General features: G+C 32.0%; 1 protein-coding gene across 1 annotated transcript in view; it reads right to left on the bottom strand.

Annotated features, from left to right (window-relative positions):
• CNTLN (centlein) overlaps nucleotides 1-22,685 on the bottom strand; it is a 253,310-nt gene that overhangs the window by 99,784 nt on the left and 130,841 nt on the right. The window contains exons 11-13 of the mRNA XM_081065244.1: nucleotides 16,414-16,535; nucleotides 14,940-15,059; nucleotides 1,772-1,872 (exon numbers count right to left, since the gene is read on the bottom strand). Coding sequence (XP_080921370.1) covers nucleotides 1,772-1,872; nucleotides 14,940-15,059; nucleotides 16,414-16,535 — 343 coding nt within the window. The remainder of the gene's footprint in view (nucleotides 1-1,771; nucleotides 1,873-14,939; nucleotides 15,060-16,413; nucleotides 16,536-22,685) is intronic.

Genomic DNA, 22,685 nt, shown 5'->3' on the forward strand with positions numbered 1-22,685 from the left:
CATTTATATCTGCTTATTTTCATTTGGTTGGCTCCAAATTAAAAAAAAATATATATATATATGTAAATATCTTTTTTTTAATATCATATATTACTATTGTCTTTTTACACAATTTTTCCAACTCGGCTGCTTTCTATATTACTATGAAGAGATTTTTCATTTGATTTAATACTAAATTATGATCCTTAAGTGTTTGTGAATTAGGATTTATTTCTTTGCTTTCTTATTGCTTCAATGTTTTTAGGTATGTATAATTTTTCCAAAAACAACATAGTTATTACTTTAAAAAAATAAACCAAGGATAAAGTTTTAGAGAACCCTAATAGTTAAGAACAATTGGAAAGATGTTCCAGTGGAAGAGAATAAGAAGCTACAGGAAAGAGTAGTAGAAAGTAAAACAGGAGAAAAATCAGTGTTTCAGAAATCAATTGAAGGCATAACCTTGAAATACAACATAAATCAATAGTGTAAAATAGAGGGGTGACCTAAGAAAGAGCAATTGGAACAACAATAGTAAGTGGGACAACAGCCAGATGAGTAGTATATGATAACTTAATTAATAAGTATAAATTCAGTATAAATTATTAAGTCAATTATTAAGTATAAATTGTTAACACCTACCGTGTTTCCCCAAAAATAAGACCTAGCTGGACCATCAGCTCTAATGCATCTTTTGGAGGAAAAATCACTATAAGACCTGTTCTTATTTTGCTATAAGACCAGGAATATAATATAATAAATTAAAATAATATAATATAATATAATATAATATAATATAATATAATATAATATAATATATAATATAATATAATATAATATAATATAATATAATATAATATAATATAATATAACATAACATAATATAATACCAGGTCTTATATAAATCTGCATGTTTTGGAGCAAAAATTAATATAAGACACAGTATTTTTTATATTATATTACATTCTATTCTATTCTATTCTATTCTATTCTATTCTATTCTATTCTATTCTACCTGATCTTATATTATAGTAAAATAAAAATGGATCTTATATTGATTTTTGCTCCAAAAGACACATTAGAGCTGATTGTCCAGCTATGTCTTATTTTCAGGCAAGCACAGTATGAAGTATAGTGGTTACAATTTAACTGTAACACAGTTAAATAATTAAAAAGAAATCGTGTCAAATCAAACTGATTTACCTTTTTCTAATAAAGTACTGAAGTATAGACTGAAGTTGTATAGTACATATAGTTGTCTTGATTTTAACAAAGGAATAACCTTGCAGTTGGAACAGATACAATCCTTACTGAACACTTTTAGACTAGTGGTCAGGCAGCTTGCAGATATTCAGATCCCCAAGTTTCATTCGTACTCTAAGATTTTTATTCCTGAACAATTGATGAGAACTAAATGATTTCCAGAAAAATGTATGTCAAACAAAAATATAGATGCATTATTGATATTGAGTACAATAACTTCATGTTATCTATAAAACTTCAAATAAACATAACTGGTAAAACTTTATAAATGAATAATAAAAACAAATTATATTTTCTTATATAACACCTCTTCAGAATTTTTAATATTATAAACTGACTTTCAGGTGCTCTCTCTATTTGGTATTCTCAGGAGAAGTGAAAATGTTAATAAGATATCAATGAGTAGAACAGTGGAAAGAGGGAGAAGATTCTTAAAAGCAAGATTCTTAAAAGAAATTGAAAATAAAACATCAAGAATGAGATAAGTTAAAAATGCCTGCTAAATATTTATTCTTACAGAAAAATTTACCTTCTCTTTTCTTTGCTATACATGCATTCAATTCTTGTATTGTTGCTTTATCAATAGATATATGTACTTTAAGTTTATCCAATTCTTCTTGAAGAGTCATCCTATGAAAATTAATACAACAAGTGATTATTTTAAGGAATAATGCAGCAAACAAATAAAGGCAGCAAGGTTATTTTACAATATATGAATTAGACAATAGTACAACAAAAGAAAAAATGCATTAATATTAAAAAATCCTAACAACTAAAATTAAATTTTAATGAGTGCCTGGTAAGTAAAATCTTTTAAGTGATTTTTAACTTTATCTAAATAAACATGCTAAATAAAACATAGACTAGGTGATTTAAAAAAATCATGTACTGAGTTACCTGACTACTTTCTAACACACGGATATACCATGTAAAACAATAATAAAAAATGTTAATATATACCACTGAAAGCAAAGATAGTAAATCTCTAGATGCCAAGTAAAGACAAAGAATCTTACTAGCAAAATGGAATTGAACTACAGTAGTGAGAGACCTGGATCAAGTACTGCCCATGGGACCTCACACCTTGAGCCTGAGTTTGGATGGAAGTTTATGCCCAAGGCCCTTCATGGCTGAGATACAAACTTAGGCTAATTTCAGAAAGCTAAAACACACATACACACACACACACACACACACACACACACACACACACACAAATGGTGAAACAAAACCTTAATACCAGAGATCATCTAGTTAGAGTTCCATTAAAAAGAGGCTTCCTGTCCCAGTCTGAGGGCAGGACAAAGTCAAGCATGTGAAATCAGAATCCTAAGCCTATATTACTGGTTTCAAAATTGAACCATATATATTTGCAGAGACCTGACAAATTGATAGTAATGTACAAACTGATTTAAGGCCAGTGTACACTGAGGGTTTAAGGAGACACAATTGTCCACTACAGAGAGGCTTTCACAACTGGAAGAAATGTTAGGAGAAACAGCACCACACAAAATAAGTCTCAAAAGAATCAAATTTGCGGATAAGAATAAACATATAAATAAGTTCAAAGACATAAATGACAGTCTACATACTATCACTCCAAAAATGGCAGAATTCACAACAACGAAACAGAACTACTATAAATTAGTTTTTATTAGATTAGTTTTTAAAATGTTAAAAGAGAAAGAAAAAGAGGTGATAAACACATATTTAAAAGAATAGGGATTTATGAAACAAGAGAACACAAATAAGAAAAAGAATCAAATAATGCATATAAAAATGCTAAATAAAACAACTAAAATTAGTAATAACATAATAGTTGAAATTTAAAACTCAGGTGACAGGTTAAATATCACACAGACAAAGCTAATGAAAATTGATAAAATGAAAGACAACACATAGAAAAAAGAGAAGGATAATAGTAACAATAAAGTGTGTTGCAATGAGAAGCCCAGAAAGCATCTCATAAAAATTATTCAAGGTGAGAACTGAGAAAATTTGGGGGGTGAGGGAATGGAAGGGGATAAACAATATTCAAAACAACAATATATGGAACTAAACATATTACTATGCAAAGCAATCATAGTATCGAAATAAAGGTAGAGATAAAATAAGGTAGAACTAAGTTCTGAACAACAAAATGATGGAAGAATAAGGAAAGGATCAGAGTTAAAGCATGTTAAAGTCTACTGTTTTAGCAGGATAGAGGCATTTATGAACTTTAGACTTTGTCAAATGATGTATCCTATAATTTCAAGAAAAAGCATTTCAAGAATGTAAAACAAATGTAAAATTTACAAATCAGAGGTTAAAAAAGGAAATGAAGAAAATGTAATCAAATAGAAATTTGGATTAGTTTCTTGCGTTGTTTAGCTAAGAACACGGAACACAGTGAAGCAAGATGGCTCCACAAAGAAAACGCAGATGCAGCTCATCTCAACTTCGTTTTCCTTGGCTCTCACATCACTAAGCCAGCAGAACACAAGGCTACAGTTGTTGAAAATGTTATTTCTTGCTTGTTAGAGGTATTTTATACTTATAGCTTGTTCTTTTTCAGGAAGAACTCACACTGTCCCTACTTCCAATAAGAAGTATTTATAAACATTAGGGGCCACTTTGTTCTTGAGTGAAACTAATCTTGATGGGTGTTCTGAGGAGGGCCTGTTCTGGGCTGGATGAATATTGGCTACCTAGTGACTGCCCACTTAAATGGTGTTTCTGACACTCTGTTTGGTATGAGGACCACAATTCAGAATCTACTTCTTACAGGACAAATTACAGGAAATGACTGTATTCAGGTGCAGGACAGCTGGCGGCAGAGAACCATGCCCTGAGGAAAAGGAAAGCAACAAACAGAGACCTAGTGATAGTCCAGATTTCTGCCTGGAGGCACTCTCCGGGCTACCATGCAGGGAAAAGAGCGCCTCCCTGAGTGTGTGTGTGTGTTAGGGCAAAGGGGAAATGGCTGGAAAATTCCCAAATGTTTAGAATTAAAGAATCTACTTTTAAGTACTTTTTCTCTCAATGAAAACTCCAAGAGACATTACAAAACATTTTGAACTTGCAAAAAACTGAAACACAACATTTCAAAATTTGTGAGGCATTAAAGCAGTTCTTATACGTACATGGACATCTACAGCATTATATACTCATATTAGAAAAGAAGGAAAATCTACAACGATGTGAACTTCCAGTTAAGAAAACTAGAAAAAGAAGACAAATCAAGTTGAGCACTTTTTCATATGTGAATTGGCTATTTGGATGTGGTCTTTTGTGAAATATCTGTTCAAGCATTTTGCTCATATTTCTATTGAGTTGAATATCCTTTACTTATTTATGCATAGGAACTCTTCATATATTCTGGATGCTAGTCCTTTGCTTGCATATATATATATATATATATATATATATATATATATATATATATATATACTGCAAAATATTTTTTCACTGGGAAAGTTGCCTTTTAATTCATGTAATAGTATCTTTCAATGAACAGAAGTTCTTGATTTTAAAATAGTCCAGTTTATCAATTTTTAATTTGTATTTAGTCCTCTGAATAAGGTTTAAGAAAATTTTGCCTACTACAAAGAAAAAAAAGATGTTCTATATTTTCCTCTAAAGGCTTTATTACTTAATCTTTCATATTTAGGTCTGCAGTCCATCTAGAATTGATTTTTATGTATGGTATGAGGTAAAATATTACAGTAATTATAATGATTTTTTAAAAATAACCCTGAAGTTCTTTGGACTTTAAGCGTACAGTTATATGATTTGCTATTTTGGTTGTTTCCAGTTTTTCATAATTAGAAGCAATGCTGTAGTGAACATCCTTGTATGAACACCCAAGAATATTTTAGTGTTTTTAATTAGAAATGTAATTACTGGTCTTTGAATACATATTTAAAAAAAGAAAAGAAAAAAAAACCAAAACAGATTATTTCAAACATTAAAAAAAAGTATGGAAAATAATATAACCGACATTAATATACCAACCATTTGATTTAAAAACACTAACATTATGCCACATTTAATTCATAATTTTTATTTCTGTGAATAAATAAAATGATCTCTAAATAGTATTACCTCATACAATATTACACCTTACTTCCCTTCCCAGAAATTATCATATCTTTAATTTGGTTTGTACATTTCTGTTTCATGTTTTAATACTATATGATGTGTGTATAGTTACATATAATTATATTTTTTGTGGGTATGTGTGTTATGTATATGCACACACATGTGTATCTACAAAAAATAGTGCTATGATTAAAAATACTGTATTTTTGAGAATATATAATAGCATATATACTATTATTCAACTTCCTTCTTTTAACTCAACTTTTGCTTTTGAAGCATTTCTTTTTTGATACATGAAGATCTAATCTATTCATGTTAAATGTCATACAGTATTACATTATATTAATATACCACAATGCACTTATTGTCAGCTACTAATGGACATTTAGATTGTTTCTAATTCTTCACTATTACAAAAATACCACAATGAACATTCTTATTTATATATCCTAGGTCACTTTACTTAAAAAAAAAGTCCTAAGAATCTATTTTAGAGTGTAAATTTTCTCTTAAGCATTTTTATATTCCCTAGATGGAATTAGAAATATTGAGAAAAGACATTACCATATTAAATGCCTTTTGACATCTGAAGATAATTTTACCTACAACATTCCTGCATTGATGATATATACTATTTATTTCTTATTAACCTTAAGATGCAAATGATCTACACTGAAAACAAATTTTTCTGAAGTCTGAAGTTTTCAGAATAAGTAAATAATTTGCATTAGTTACCTATATTATTCAAAATAAAATTTTATATTTATATATGGTCATTGGCATTTAATGCAGATGTTCAAAATCACCATTCTTGATAAAATTATTTTCCTTAAAGAAAAAATGTTTTAAGATATACTAAGTTAGTATGACAAAAAACACTTATAGAAAGCAACTTTGATAACCTTTTTTTTTAGAAAAATCAAAGGATTATTCACTAAATACTTAAAATTTACTATGTAATTATTTAAGTAAATACTATGTTATTCTCACACTTATTTTCAGGCAAGAAACAAGTGAAAGAGAAATGATAAGAAGCGGGGGGTGAGACATTCAAGTGTGTTATGTAAAGGATTTAGATTTCATTTTAAGAGTAATGGAATGATACTAAAGGTTTTCAGCAGGGGAGAGATTTGTATTTTAAAAGACTGCTGTGCAGCACTGGGGAAAATGGATTCGAGGGGATAATGATGGATTTGGAGAGGTGTTTATAAGTTTATTCTGTTTGACGATGGAAGATACGTTGGTGATTTAGATTAGGACACTGGTGGTAGTAAGAATGCAAAGAAATGGACATATTCTAGAGATATTTGTGAGGTGGAATCATTAAGACTTACTTGTATGGTTATAAGGAGGTGAGAGAGAGGAAAAAATCTATTATAACCCTGTAGGTTTCTGGTTTAAGCAAATGGGCAAATTACAATGCCATTTTCCCTGCTTCATGCCACTTACTCTTCCCTTATTACTGTTCTTATTACACCTTTGCTTGTTTTTCCTGCTATGCGGTGAGGTTCTGATGAAGAAGTGTGGTACATTATTTTGCTTTGTATCTCTGTGCCTAGCAGAGTGTCCAGGTGCAGAATTTTATATAGGTTACCGAAAAAGACCAAAATTACCCACCCATTGCAAGCTCCTGATTTATTTAGCCAAGGATACAGAAAACATGCAATGAATGTCAACACATCTTCCCTTGACTTCTAGGGTTCCTAGCAAAGACATGCTAGATTTACTGTAGAAGAAATGCTTCGGGGAAGACGGATGGCTCAGTTGGTTAGAGTGCATGCTCTCAACAAGGTTGCCGGTTCGACTCCAGCAAGGAAGGATGGGCTGTTCCCTTTGCAACTAGATTGAAAATGGTGACTGGACTTCGAGTTGAGCTGCACCCTCCACAACTAAGACTGGAAAGACAACAACTTGACTTGGAGCTGATGGGTTCTGGGAAAAACACACTGTTCCCCAATAAAGTCCTGTTTCCCCAACCCAAACAAAAGAAATGCTTAATATCATGTGGTACCATTAATATCTCCTTTTTATACTTTTATATCACTATTCAGAAAGAATGTACATAAATATTTTATACCAATATTTTTATTTAGTAGAATGTTAACATGATTTTGTTGGCTCATAAATCTAATTTAGTAATCTAAATGAAAACGTTGAGTGGGCCCACTGGCATTTCTGATAGATTCCCTTGCCTCTTTCTATCTAGCATCCCCAAAGAGTGGTTTTACCTCACCAGCACATGGTAGGTACCCCTAAAATGAACTTCATTATTGTTTGAAATTATTACTGTTCGTACACCTCTGTATATTCAGTCCCTAGCTTAGTGGCTGGTTCTGAATTACATTATTTAAATAGTAAATGAATAAGTAGATGAATAAATATATAATTATTTGTTAGATGACTATTGGAGGAAGCAGCAAATTTATCAGTTCATAGATTAAGTTCTTGGTCTTTTTAAAAATATCATTATGATATAATAGTAGATGTATTTTATAATATAAATGAATTATTATAGGAACTGCATTCCATGAATATTTTTCAAGTCCTCAAACTAGAGCAGCAACAAATACTTCTGACCATATTTGATGGTAGAAACACTATTATATGGTAGCATCATTTTTTTTTAATCATATTTTGTAAACTGACTTAAGAGTTGCCACATAATATTTTATTAGGATCTTGAAAAGTTAACTCAACTTTTAAGATTGGATTTGGAAGTACTACGCAAATTTCATTTAAAAGTAGTTTTAGTAGTACATTTTCTTTTTTGTAGTCTAGCTTTAGACTTAAAAGATTGTTATTATTGAATGAATAGAGGCAAATCTTACTCCTTAAATAGTCAGAACTGAGTATTAAACTAGATTCCAATGTAGGACATAAAAATAAGACTTCCTGGTACACAGAAAAATAAGATGAAACTTCTGATTCCCTCTAGACAAGAAGGAATAGAAGTATTTATCCCTATTCCTCCCACTAATTAAATATAAAAACCTTGAATATAATACATAAAACAAACATAAGACTCTGAAAGGCAGGGAGAAGACTACGGATAGGATTCGGACTTTTAGAGTAGATGAACGACACTAGAGTAACAACTCACAGTAATAGGTTCGCTGGCTTCCTTCTTTCCTCCTAAATATCTCACACTGGGTACTGAAGAAACCTACAACCCAGAAATGTCAAAGGACACAAACAAAAAAAAAGTTTCAAGGAAAATCTTTTCCTCTAGCCGAAAAACTGGGAATGGGGCAAACTAGCAGGACAGAAATCTTGCTGATGCTAACCAATCTAATCCAGCCATACACCACTGGTGATTTTTAAGCCTTGCTCTCTCTGTCAATGAAGGCCAAGTGAGAAGCCTGGAGGTGCAATCCCATCAAGCAGTAATGAGGCATTCCCTCACAACACTTTTAATGCAGTGTCAACAGGGGTGAAGTTAGGTGCTATGACTCCCACCCCTTTCTGGCAATAATGATGTGACCCTCTCCTTCAGGTACGATGTCATCGGAAGTCTGTTAATACAAAATATTTAAGTAAGATCAAGAGTCTGAAAACATAATACTCCAAATTTCCAGTAAACAATTGAAAATCAGTCATCATACAAAGAACAAAGAAAATCTCAACATGAAAGAGAAGTCATAATTAAGAAATGCCACCACCAAGATAACACACGTATCAGAATTACTTGATAAGGCTTTTAAAGCAGCCATGATTAAAATGCTCCAATGAACAATTATGAATGATCTTAAAACAAAGAAAAGAGTCTCAGCAAATAAATAAAAGATAGACAGAATCAAAGGGAAATCTTAGAATTGAAAATTATAATAACCAAAATAAAAATCTCACTGCATGGGCTCAATAGCAGAGATGATAGATGAAAGAGAAAAGAATCAGTGAACTTGAAGACAGATAATAAAAATCACCCAATTTGAACAACAGAGGTAAAACAGGCTTAGAAATAAAATAGACAGAGTCTCAGGGACCTGTAGGACAATACTAAAAGATCCAGCATTCATAACAAGGGAGTCCCAAAAGAGAAAAAATTAATATGGGGCTGGAAAAATTATTTGAAAAAATAATGACACAAATTTCCCAAATTTGACGAAAGGTATAAACATAGAGATTCAAGAAGTTTCAAGAATTCTAAAAAGGATAAATCCAAAGAAAGCCACACTAAGACATGTCACCATCAAACCTGTAAAAAGTAAAGAAATAGGAAAAATGATTAAAAGTAGCTAGAAAATATCATGCATTACCTTCAAAAAAAAAAACACAATGATTCAAATAACATCATATTTTCCATCAGAAACTATGGAGGCTAAAAGGAAGAGGCATATTTTTAAAGTGCTAAAGACAAGAATTGCTAAATTAAAATTCTGTACCTACTGAAAATATCCTTCAGGAAGGATATTTTCCTTCATGAAGGTGAAATGAAGACATTTTAGATAAAGGAAAACTTAAAGAATTTGTTGCTAGCCAACCTACCCTAAAAGAAAGTCTGAAGAAAAGCTCTTCAAACAGAAAAAAAAAAAAAGATAAAAGAAAACTTAGAAGGTCAAAAATAAAGAAATAACAGTGGAAAAATTATAAATATCTCTATTGTATTTGTCAGTAAACTTTGCCTATCCTTTTGAAGTTTTAAAATTATGTTTGTCAGTGGAAGCAAAAATTATAACATCTAATGAGTTTTTCAACGTATTTAGAGCAATTATTTAAGACGATTATATAATAAAGAGAGTAGCATAAAGAGACACATATGGAAGTAAGGTTTCTACATTCCTCCTGAAGTGATACAATGTGGGTACCAATATACTGTAATAAGTTGTGTATGTATAATACTTAGAAAAAACACTAAAAAACTAATTCAAAGAGATATATTCCAAAACACTATAGATAAATAAAAAGGTAATTCTAAAAAACAAAAGTTTAAGTAACACATAGAAATGAAGGAAAGAGGAAAGAAATTAAAAAATAACATGTCAGACAGCTCTAAAATATCAATAATGCAAGATATGTCAGTATGACAAAAAAGTAACTTATTTCTGTATACTACCAATATACAATTAGAAACCAAAATTAAAATTACAATACCATTTATAAGAGCCTACAAAATTAAATACTTTGGTACCGATCTAACAAAAGTATTAGACATAGAATCTACATGCTAAAATTTTAAAACACTGATAAATCTCAATAAAGAGACATGCCATACTCAAGGACTAGTAGACACAACATAGCTAATATGTCAATTTTCTTGAAGCTGATCTATAAGATTTAGCACAATTCAAATCAAGATTCCTACATGAGTTTGGTAGCTGTAGCTATTTTTTTAACCTATTTTTGTAGCTAAAACTTATATGGAAAAACCAAGGGACTAGAAAAGCCATAACAATTTGAAAAAGAATAAAGCTGTTTGACTCACACTAACTGAGTGTAAGACTTCTTAGAAAGCTACAGTAGTCAAGACAGTGTGGTGTTCACAAAAGTTTAGGAATTCAGATTAATAGAATAAAATAGTCTTGAAATAGACCCAAGGATATACAGTCAGTTGGTATTTGACCGTTCCAAAGGCAATTAATTGAAGAAAGAATAGTCTTTTCAAAAATGATTCTGATGCTATTGGATATAAATTTGTAAAAAATATAAAATAAACTTCAACCTGTAACTCACAACTTATACAAATATTAGCTCAAAATGGATCACAAAGCTAATATTAAACTTTTAGAAGAAAATATGGAATAAAATACTTGTAAGCTCAGAGCAAGAAAATAGTTATTACATATGACATCAAAGACATGATCCATAAAAGAAAAAAACTGATAAGTTAAACATCAAAATTAAGTGTTGTCATGCAAAAGACACTGTTAAGAGAATGAAATGTAATCTATAGAGTGGGATAAAATATTGCAAATCGATCGCATACTTGATTAAGGACTTGTATAAAGACTATATAAAAAAGCAATTATTGTTTAATTGGTTTAAAACCAATTTTTTAATGGGCAAAAGATCTGAACACATACTCTTCAAAGATATAAAGACAGCAAATAAGTATGTGAAAAATTATCAATACCATTAATCATTACGGAAATGCAAATTAAAATCACAATGAGATACCAATACAAACTTATTGGAATCGTGTAAAAATTAATGACAACACTAAGTGCTGCCAATGATGTGGAGCAACTCAATTCAGATGCATGTCTGGTGGGAATGAAAATGGGATATATGGCCACTCTAGAAAACAGTTTGACAGTTTCTTACAGAGTTATACATATACTGACCATATGACTCGGCAATGAAACTCATGAGTCTTTACCTTAAAGAATCAAAAAGTTATGCTCACACAAAAACCCACATATAGCAGTTCTATTCATAATTGCAAAATAACAAGAAAAGACTCAAATGTTCTTCAAGGGATGAATAAACAAACTGCGGAACATTCATACAACAGCATTTAGCAATAAAACTGGATGAAACAACAAGGGCATTTTACTTAGTGAAAGAAGCCAGTCTCAAAAAGTTAAAGCTTGTATGACCCCATGCATATGACATCCTGAACAAAGGCAAAGCTATAGAGAAGAAGAACAATTCAGTGGCTGCAGATGTTAAGGATGGTAAAGGAACTGAGTACAAAGGGGCAGAACAATAAAACTTTTTGAGATGGTGGAACTAGTTTCTAGCTTGATAGTGGTGGTAGTTACTTAAATCTATTGTATATTTTATATACATACACACACAAAGACACACACATACAGGCACGCTCACACACACATGGTCTGACAATTAAGTTTTTGAACTTGTTGCAACGATGTTGTTAACCTTTTCTGATATCAGAGGGATTCTTCATTACGAATTTGTACCAACTGGACAAATAGTTAACCAAGTGTACTATTTAGAAGTGCTGAAAAGGCTGCGTGGAAAAAGTTAGATGACCTGAACTTTTCGCCAACAATTCACAGCTCTTGCATCACGACAATGCACCAGCTCACATGGCACTCCCTGTGAGGGAGTTTTTTGCCAGTAAACAAATAACTGTATTGGAACACCCTCCCTACTCACCTGATCTGACCCCCAATGACTTCTTTCTTTACCCAAAGATAAAGGAAATATTGAAAGGAAGACATTTTGATGACATTCAGGACATCAAGGATAATACAACAACAGCTCTGATGGCCATTCCAGAAAAAGAGTTCCAAAATTGCTTTGAAGGGTGGCTTAGGTGCTGGCGTTAGTGCATAGCTTCCCAAGGGGAGTACTTCAAAGATGATAGTAGTGATACTCAGCAATGAGGTATGTAGCACTTTTTCGAGGATGATTTAAAGTTTATAACAATTATTTAGCATTCTTTAAGGTTATCAACTCAAACTTCAATACTAAATTATGACTTATCTTTACAAATGGCTATCACATTATTGAATTTAAACAGATATTTTTGGAAGGGGGTTAATTCCACACTTCTAGTAATGTCTCTTAGTGTTTAATTCAAAGAGCTACTTGCAATGTACACACACTGCTGAGTGAACACATCAGGATTCTAACACTTCCCTAACTTTCTTAAAAAGGCCTTATTACTTTTTCCTTAGTTGTATTTCATTAATGAATAAACTCCAAATAATCACCACTTCTAGCTAGCCTCTGCTTGAAATTTTCTCGCACAGATTAGATCTTGCAACTAGTTAGATTAGGTTTTTCACTTAGTCCAAAATTAACTTTCATTTATAAGACAAAAAGAACATTAAGATTATTAGAGAAAGTATCAAGACATATTACAACATGGATAAACCTTATGAAAACATCATGTCAAATGAAAGAAGCTAGTCACAAATGAACTCATGTTGTCTAGTTCCATTTATATGAAATGTCCAGAACAGGCAAATCTACAGACACAGAAAGTAGATTAGTGGTTACCTAGGGCCGGGAACGGTGGGTGGAAGGAGGTGCAGCTAAGTGGTGCTGGGGTTTTTGTGGGGGGTTTAATGAAAATGTTCTAAAACTTATTGAAATGATAGACACACAACTCTTCAAATACACTAAAAGCTACTGAATTGTCTACTTTATATGGGGAAGTATATGGCTTGTGAATTAAATACCAATAAAGCTATTAAATTATCAGGGAATATTTCTGGGACAAATCTATAAAATAATTTTCAAGATAAGAAACTATTTTTTTTCAGTTCTAGACTGAAAGCAACAAAGGAACAAGACAAATAAAGAAACAAAAACTCATAGACACAGACAATAGATTAGTGGTTACCAGAGGGTAAGGGGGGCAAGGGGTGGTAAAAAGGGTGAAGGGGGTCAAATATATGGTGATGGAAGGAGAACTGACTCTGGTTGGTGAATACACAATGGGATTTATAGATGACGTATGGTCGTATTACAGAATTATACACTATGTGCACAGAATTGAATATGTAATTTTACTAACCATTGTCACCCCAATAAATTTTAATTAAAAAAGAGATTATTATAAGCATCAAACATTTACCATTAATAGAGTATAGTACACTTTAAGAGGTAATTGGAAGTATACATTTAAATCTGATCTGATCATTTCCTCAAAAGTTTATCATTACATGTAAAAGGCGGCAACCTAAAGTTCCATGTGTTATCATACAGTATATAAAATAAGATTTTGACTTACGCCTAACACAATTCAATGATATTTAATGTCATCATGCCACATAATGCTGAAGTCCAGTAATCTGAAAGACATCCAGGCTTTCAGAAAATATTGCATGGTCTCAGTGTTAAAAATTAACTCTAAATGAAGAAATAGTTAAGCAGCAAAAGAGGCTAATTATGTTGGTCCATCTCCTTTTTGTTTCAAAAGAAGCAAAGTGCTCTTTCTTTCGCAAGCTGACTATAATAGTCTGTGAATTATAAGATCAAGGAAGCAAACTGTATGTTTTCTAAAATAGGAGTATCCTTCATCAAGTTTTCTACTTAGGGCAGCTAAAAGACCTGTGTGGAGGGATCAGCAGTAAGCCCACAGGACAGGCAGAGCACAGCAAGAAAGAAAGCAATTCCCTCGTGTCTTTTGCAGGTCACTACCAAGGACCATGTTAGCAGATCCATAGCAGACCCTTAACAGGCAGTTCTGCTGCTCCCAGTAATTAGCTTGGACAGCTCTGGCTCCAAGAGGAGCAGCCAGGCTACACCATAATGAGCTCAGCTGGGATTAGCAGGACAGGGCAGGGAACCGAGAGAGCTCAGGCATTCTGCATTGCGTATGTATCGAGGAGATCAAACAAGGATGGCTGGCTAGGTTATCCCCTCTCCACCTCATTCCAAAAATGAAGCACGGCAGTGTCTAAAATACAGGCTAATGAAGAGCGACACCTCCAACAGATGAGAGCCACATTAATTAACACAATCCCTAGATCATATTATACAGTTTCAGCTAGAGCTAGCAAATGTGCAACTTGTTATTGCATTATAAATGTGTATATATATATATATAAAGCTAGTCCTTTTTTCTTTAATTTTATTGGCAAAAAAATCCAGATTATTTCATTTCCAAATTCATAAGTTATTTCTCTCATGGCCTTTAAGCCTCAAAAAATTTCTCCCAAATGTTTATCTAAGTCCACATTGTTAAAAAAGAAACTCACTTTTGAATCTTTAGCTCCTGATTCTCCCTTTTGAAATAGGCCAGCTCATTCCACACAGCATCAGAATCTTCTTGTCGAAGTTGTTGGGGTTCTGCTCTCTTTATTTTCCTGATTTCAGTCCTGTATTTAAAATGAAGTGGCTTTCTTCCTTAATATGTTCAAAGTGAAATAAAAATGCATTTAAACATTCCCTAAACTTAAAAATATCTATTGCCCAAATTTCTAATTCAAGCTCACCACTTATAGAATCAATTTCCTAAAACCTAAGTCCATAGAAATTAAAATCCTATCATACTTTCCTAAAAAGCTAAACTGTTACTACGGAAAGCAAACTTTTAAGCAGATACATGATATCCTATTTCTCTCTTTCATTCTGCTAGTAATAAATCATACATTGCAGGATTGTCACAGTTCTGCAATCCACTAAAAGAGGCTATAAGCCATCCACTCCTCTAGAATTTGCTACCAACCAATCTGAATGTGGCATATTTGCTCTATAATAATACAAGCTATTTTCCGTGAATAAATATAGAAAGTAGTTTTCACACTTCTAATGACTACTAAAAAGTTAGGTGAGCACAGTCTAAACCCAGGACAAACTGTTTTTTCACTGCTTTACCAACAAGAGACATGAAACATTTTTCATTTTTCAAAGGAAAAGAATTAGATGTGACAATTATCCACAAAACATGCCAAATGCCTTTTATGTTTTCATTTTCTGTACAAAAAACAAACTCTTCCTTTTTATTTTGTAAAAGTGCTGTACTGGCCAATTTAGAAACAGTATTTCTCCATAGAGCAGACTAAGGTGTATCATCAACATTGCCCTAAAGGATCCATCTCAAAAGATGAGAGGGTAGTAGATTTTCTGTACTCATTCCGTCCTTTGCCCTGTGTTGATACTGTTAACAGGGGAACCACTTATGACTAACCAAGATCTGAACACCTGTTCAAGAGCAATTGAATTGAGACCACCAATTCGTTCAGATAAGCTGCAGAACAAACTGATGGGTAGCAAAGATTTTCAAATTGCATGCCATGTTGAAGTAGTGTTAGGATAGTTACCTATGTATGTAAATTGCATGTTTCACTTGCTTTTCAATTAAAACTTAAAATATTTTTTGAGTTATAAACATTGTAACACTAGTATTTATTTAGTTTTGCAATCAGATGAATATGAACTATTTTTAAGTTATATACTTTTATTAATCTACTTTATTGATATAACACCATACATTAGAATTCATAAGAACCTATGCTAATGATTTCTGCATATAATAGGAAAATCTATTGTTATTGCTAGCATATTTCTCTGTTTTCATTAATTATATTGTTTATTTACAAATTCACAATAAAGATTTAGACTACCAAATAATTTCTTTAAAATCAAACAAAAGCCATTAAAACACCTATATGATGCTACTCCCTTCCATTTAATATTTAGGGAAATGCCTTTATGAGCTATGTAACTCACATGCCACTGCCTTCTTCCCACTGTTTTAATTGCTCTTTTACTGCTCTGTAGTTGGTCTGTAACATCTGTAGCCTTTCCTTGCGTTTTTCATGGGCATCTCTCAGCTCTTCATTTTCTTGGCTCTGTAGAACACAAAACAGCAAGTACACAAGTTTGAAGAAAGTATTAGTATAATGTTACAAATAAAAGCTTACCCATCTAAATATAAAATTTGAAAGAAAATAGCATGTGAATATGAATGAGTTTATAATATTTATTTAAGGAGAAGAAAAGGAAGAATTCCTAAAGTCACAGAATAGGTTTGTTTGATAAATTGGAATCACTGTATTTCCTCAAAGCTGCTTAAGTAATGTCAAGTTTTTGCTATCAAATTACTTTCCTTTCCCTATCATTAATTAGTATACGTACAAATATTTGTGAGCCAATCTTACAGATTTTTATTTTTTCCAACACGAGGATTTGTCCATACATAAAGCATGATTATTTTGTTAGTTGTAAGTGCACGTATGATCACTGTAAGTGACTAGTAAGACCAATTCTTCAGCCCATGTGTGCATGATTAGTTTCTTATAAAGCACAAAGATTACATAAGAGGAAGAAAATCCATTGGGACCTATGTTAGGAATAGTTTGTCTTTTGGGTTGTACCATGAAGAACTGAAATGGGACAGCTGGGCTTGGTACTCTTGAAGAGGTCATGGAACAAACATCACTAGGTTAAACAAGTATAGTCACTGACTTTTAAATATTTTAAATAGAGCACATGAGATAAATCTTCATTTTTAGATATAACCATAAAACAAACTTATAAAGGCCAAATTTTCAGTTCAGAGGATGTATTCATATTACTTATGAACTGCACTACTCAAAGTAAAATAAGTAACTTCTTGAGTGTTTTTACTCAAGAATTTCAAATTTGTTTTTTAAACTGTTTTTCATATTTCTGTATGGTGAAACTTATGTACTTATTTAGTGGGGGCAACAAGTACTCTCTAATAGTATAATGAGGTGAGATGAGCAAGCACAAGGCAATTAGGAAGATTGAAATTCCATTCCTCAAGTGTTCTCCTGTTAGCTGCATCATTTTAAGAACACTATTTAATTTAATTAATTTGCTGTAAAATTAATTTTCTGGAAAAGAACATAAATTTTTAAATTATTTGGTTATCTTTGTTTTTTTAATTAAAGCTTATTGGGGTGAAAATGGTTAGTAAAGTTATGTGGCTTTCAAGTGTACAACTCTGTAATGCATCATCTATATATCACATTGTGTGTTCACCATCTAGAGTCGGTTCTCTTTCCATCGCCATATATTTGATTCCCTTTACCCTCATCTACTGCTCCCCTTCCCCCTTACCCTCTGGCAACCACTAAACTATTGTCTGTGTCTATGAGTTTTTGTTGGTTTGTTTGTCTTGCTCCTTCCTTGCTTTCAGTTTTATAAGGAAAACAAGTCAGACAGAAAAAGTTAACAATAATATAATTTCATTGGTATGTGGGATATAAAACAGATATTTAAATTATGATGACTAAATTAAATGAGCTAACATACACAGAAAGCCCTAGCACTGTGCTAGCCTTATAGAGGCACAAAGCAAAGTCAGTTTCCTTCCCTCACCTCTCCTCAGGTATGAACACTAATGCCCTTCTCATTTAAAAGCCAAATTCACTCTTTCCTTGACCACCTGTTTCTCATATCAGTGGTGAGGTAATACTTTATAGAGTTTGCATTGTTTCATTGCAATTCAACCTGTCTCAGCACTATGGATATTTTGTCATTCTATTTTGAATATATTTCTAGAAATTTGCAGATATTAGAAAAGATTCATGTCAAAACATAATTTTAAAATAAACTTATAGTTAAACAGAGTACTTGATTAAATATTTCAAAAATAGCTTCCTGTAATTATTCTTCATTGAATCAAAGTTCTTCCCCATAAACTCTTATTTTACAATGAATTTTGTAGCAATTATTACATACAAATTCAGTGTTTTGGAATCATTAAAAGTCTACGTTAGAGTCCCTAAAAACTCTGAGTACACAAAACCTAAAAGATTGACCAAAAAGTAAAAATTAATTAAAAAAGATATCCAATTTTTTTATATTACCTTTCACAATAATCCTATGTTGAATAAATGGAACAAGTTGAGCTTCTTATTATTGTAGCATTTTCCCATATTGACTTAGCTACCATTAATTGCTGAATTTATACCCAACGTTTTTCCAAATTCTCAAATAATCAACTATATTATACTATCAATCCAAAGATTAAGACTTAAAAATTTTTTGACTCCTCTGTGTCACCCACAATGTGCTAGGCTCTGTATTAGGCATAGTACTTTATTAACACTCAACGTGGCCACCTATAATTCCTAAAAATTTACTGTGATATATTCAATATTAGGAAACAGTTTTGCTTTCCTGTAGTAATTGAAATAAGTAGCTCCTTCCATTAAGTAGTGATTATGGGAAAACAGCTTTATAAATAGATTTTAAGCTTTAATTTTTACATGCTTCGTAATTTATTATAAGACTAGAGTGTTTACATAATTCTTACAGAAGCATTAAAATCTAAACTATTAAAAATAAAGCCAAACTAGAGATTATTTGATAAATCAGTTTGATATACATAATTTACAATGATAATTATTCAAAAATGAAGTTTCATCCATTGATTTGTGCTTTGATACTGCTGATATACAGCTGTACTACATGGGTTAATTTAGTCCTAGAGACTATTGTTCCTTTGGCCTACTTTAGAAATAGTGAAATTTTATATAAATGTAAATGTAAGATAGATAGGTTGTATATACTTCAAAGAAAAGTAATTTTCCCTATTTTATCGCAAGAGCAGATGTTGGCTAAAGGGATCAAAGATATGGTGAACTGACTCTGGGTGGTGAACACACAATGTGATATATAGATGATGTAATATAGAATTGTACACCTGAAACCTATGTAACTTTACTAACCATTGTCACCCCAATAAACTTTAATTAAAAAAAGTCAAAAGTTGGATATCTCAAAAGATATGTTTGAAAAGAATAAGCAAAATACTTTTTTACAATATTCTAACGTACAAGTTAACTGTAGTTTGGATTATGATTCTTTAGGTATCATTTGACTTATAATAGCCTAGGTCAAAACAACAGTAATTCAAATATTTGGGAAATATTATGCCAAAGTTCTTACAACAAAATCAAGTGTAAAGACTGAAAAAATACATTTAATATCATTAATTCTACATTTTCCTAAGGGGATACACAAAAATATCCCATGGGCAGACACTGAATTAGATCTATTTATTAGATCATTCAATAAAACCTTTACTGAGTACTTTCTATGTCTTTTGCAATTAAACTAGCTAAACTAGAGGCTCTAATTTCTGTGTACAAACAAGTCTAAATGACTAAAACATTAGAAAATAGGAAAGTTGTCTTAACTGACTTTCCTCAATGATATTTGCAATTCTATTTTTGAGTTCATAAGAATAGAACTTATTCTCAATCTGTTCTTCTAGTTTGGTCAGGCCTAAGACAAACTTGGAGTGTAAACTCTGTTAATGAAACAGTGGCTCAATCTTCAGAGAATGGTAGCAGTTTAAAAAAACAAAAAAATTATAAAATGTAAGGTTTCCATGCATATTTAATTTCAGAATGCATAAAATTCATAAATATGAGACCTCTGAAAAATAAAAGACATATAATCTGTCTTCAAAAGACATTATGTTATTAAAGGGCACAGGAAAGTGCTAATGAATCAAGACGCCAAATGCAGGAAAGTCAGTAAAGCAGAGATTCATGGCATTAGCAATCTCAAGGAAAGTAAGAATTTTGTGAAGCTCTCATGCATTGGTTTCCAAATTATACTTTGTTAAGTTACTGGTTTACTGTACTCACGAAGTCAGGATTTGAAAATGGGTAGGATTTTTATAAAAATAGCTTTTATCTCTTCTATTATTATTGATTCTTTAATTACAATATTGGTCATCCATCTTCAAAACATGTACAACTAGCCACAAAAGTAAGCTGAGCAAGGCAATATGCTAATATTTAAATAAAACTCATAGCTAATATTAGAATAATATGCTTGACTTTCTGCTGGTGTAATAAAGAGCATCATTTAAATGTATCAAAGCGTATGTATGTAAATTAAAAAGTATCCTGGAAACAATCACTCTTCTATACAATACAGGTTTTGTAAACCTACTTCTTTTGTTAAATGCTCTTGATTACAGTGCCTTTTTCATTCAACTATTTTGTTCCTTTAAAATAAGAAATCCTATCTTACTAAATGATAAAATGCAAGGAAAAAAATTTGCTACCATGTTTTCCTTCTTTAAAATCTGCGACAGAAAACATACATTTGAAATTCATGATTGTCATCGATTGACTTGAAAAAGGAATACAGAAAAAGTATAAATGAAAAAGAAATTATATGAAAAGAATTTTACTCTGAAAATAAACATCAGGCCTCATGCAAGAAAACTGTTGTGAGGTAAAAGGAAGGAGGAAATAAATTAGTATAATGCGTCTGAGTCTTTCTGACATAAGGTATTCCAGAAGCGCAGCAGAATAGATCTCAAAGTGTCTGAATCACTCTACTCGTTCCTGTCACAAACAAGGGAGTATCGAAGACTCATAGACTGGGTGCAAATGAGTGGAGATCCTCTACTACTGAATGGGATATGTGATGGTTAATTTTATGTGTCAACTTGACTGCCCAGATATTTGGTTAATCATCATTTCTGGGTATATCTGCGAGGGTGTTTCTGTATGAAATTAACGTTTAAACCAGCAGGCTGAAAAACAGATTGCCCTCCCAAATGTGATGGGCTTCATCGAATCCATTGAATGCCTGAATAGAATAAAAGGCTGTATAAGAAAAAATTTCTTTCTTTCTGCCTGTCTTTGAGTTGGGACATAGGTTCTTGCCTTCAGGCTCATACTTGGACTTGGACTGGAACTTACACCATCAGTTCTCTTGGTTCTCAAGCCTTTGGACTCAGACTGGACCTATACTATTGGCTGCAGACCTTGGACTTCTCAGGCTCCACAGTGGCATGGGCCAATGCCTTACAGTAAAACAATTTCTCTCTCTCTCTCTCTCTCTCTCTCTCTCTCTGTCTCTCTCTCTCTCTCCCACCCACCCCAGCTGTGTGTGTGTGTGTTTGTGTGTGTGTGTGTGTGTGTGTATTTCAAGAATAATGATGTCCTATGTCCCATTAGGGTTATAGCTTATTGTTTCTGTTACTGGGATCACCCAGACCAGATTAATACAGGATAGAAGCTTTGGTATGTGAATTTCAAGAACTATGTAAAAGGCGGAAGATGATAGACTGGCTTCCTAAACATGTCCGTAATATTCCATGTGTACACCACTCCAATGTTAATACTAATACATCTTCTTAACCTGAGAAAGGGTCTTAAAAGATAGAAACTCATCTTTTCTCCTGTTGTATAACAAGTGACTAGCACAATGCTTGGCTAATTGCATTGCTCAATAAGTTATGGAGTAAACAAATAAATGAGCAAATAACTGTATCCATTCATCTATCGAAGGACATTTTGGTTGTTTCCATGTTTTGGCCACCGTAAACAAAGCTGCAATGAACATTGGAGTACACGTGTCTCTGTAGAGAAATGCTTTCAGATTTTTTGGGGTAGATACCCAGGAGAGCGATGGTAATTCTATTCGTAATTTCTTGAGGAACTTCTACACTGCCTTCCATAGCGGCTATGAGCAAATAATTGTAGGTGTATAAATTTCAAGTATGGTAACTGCTAGCAAGCTAAAGTCATCTGATCATTTATTTTTGACAGAAACAATACATGATAATTTTCCTTTGTTGAAAATTAACAGTTTAACTCTGAATAAATATAAACTAACACTTAATGTTTAGTGACTAGGCAGAAAATATATTAATTGTAGCTTATGGTTAAGTACACCTGCAAACCATATTTTGTTCTAGAGCACACATAATGTAAATCAAACTTTTTTCTTTCTAAGAGTAATCTATATGATAAAGAATCTAAGCTATAAGTGTATTAGATTCTAATCGAGCATAAACTGGGCTTGTCATATAATATCATAAAACTACTTGAGATTCAGGTAAATGGCTAAATCTCAAATCGTACAGGGCTTTGGGTAGTTGTGAATAAAGTATGACAAGATTAGCCATATTAAATTCACAGAAAAGAAAAGCCCTCAATATGGTCACATAAAATTGGTTTGATATGCACAAAGAACTTCTTCTGAAAAAGAGAGTTCAC

The sequence above is a fragment of the Rhinolophus hipposideros genome, assembly GCF_964194185.1.
Source record: "Rhinolophus hipposideros genome assembly, chromosome: 11".
Taxonomy (NCBI): domain Eukaryota; kingdom Metazoa; phylum Chordata; class Mammalia; order Chiroptera; family Rhinolophidae; genus Rhinolophus; species Rhinolophus hipposideros.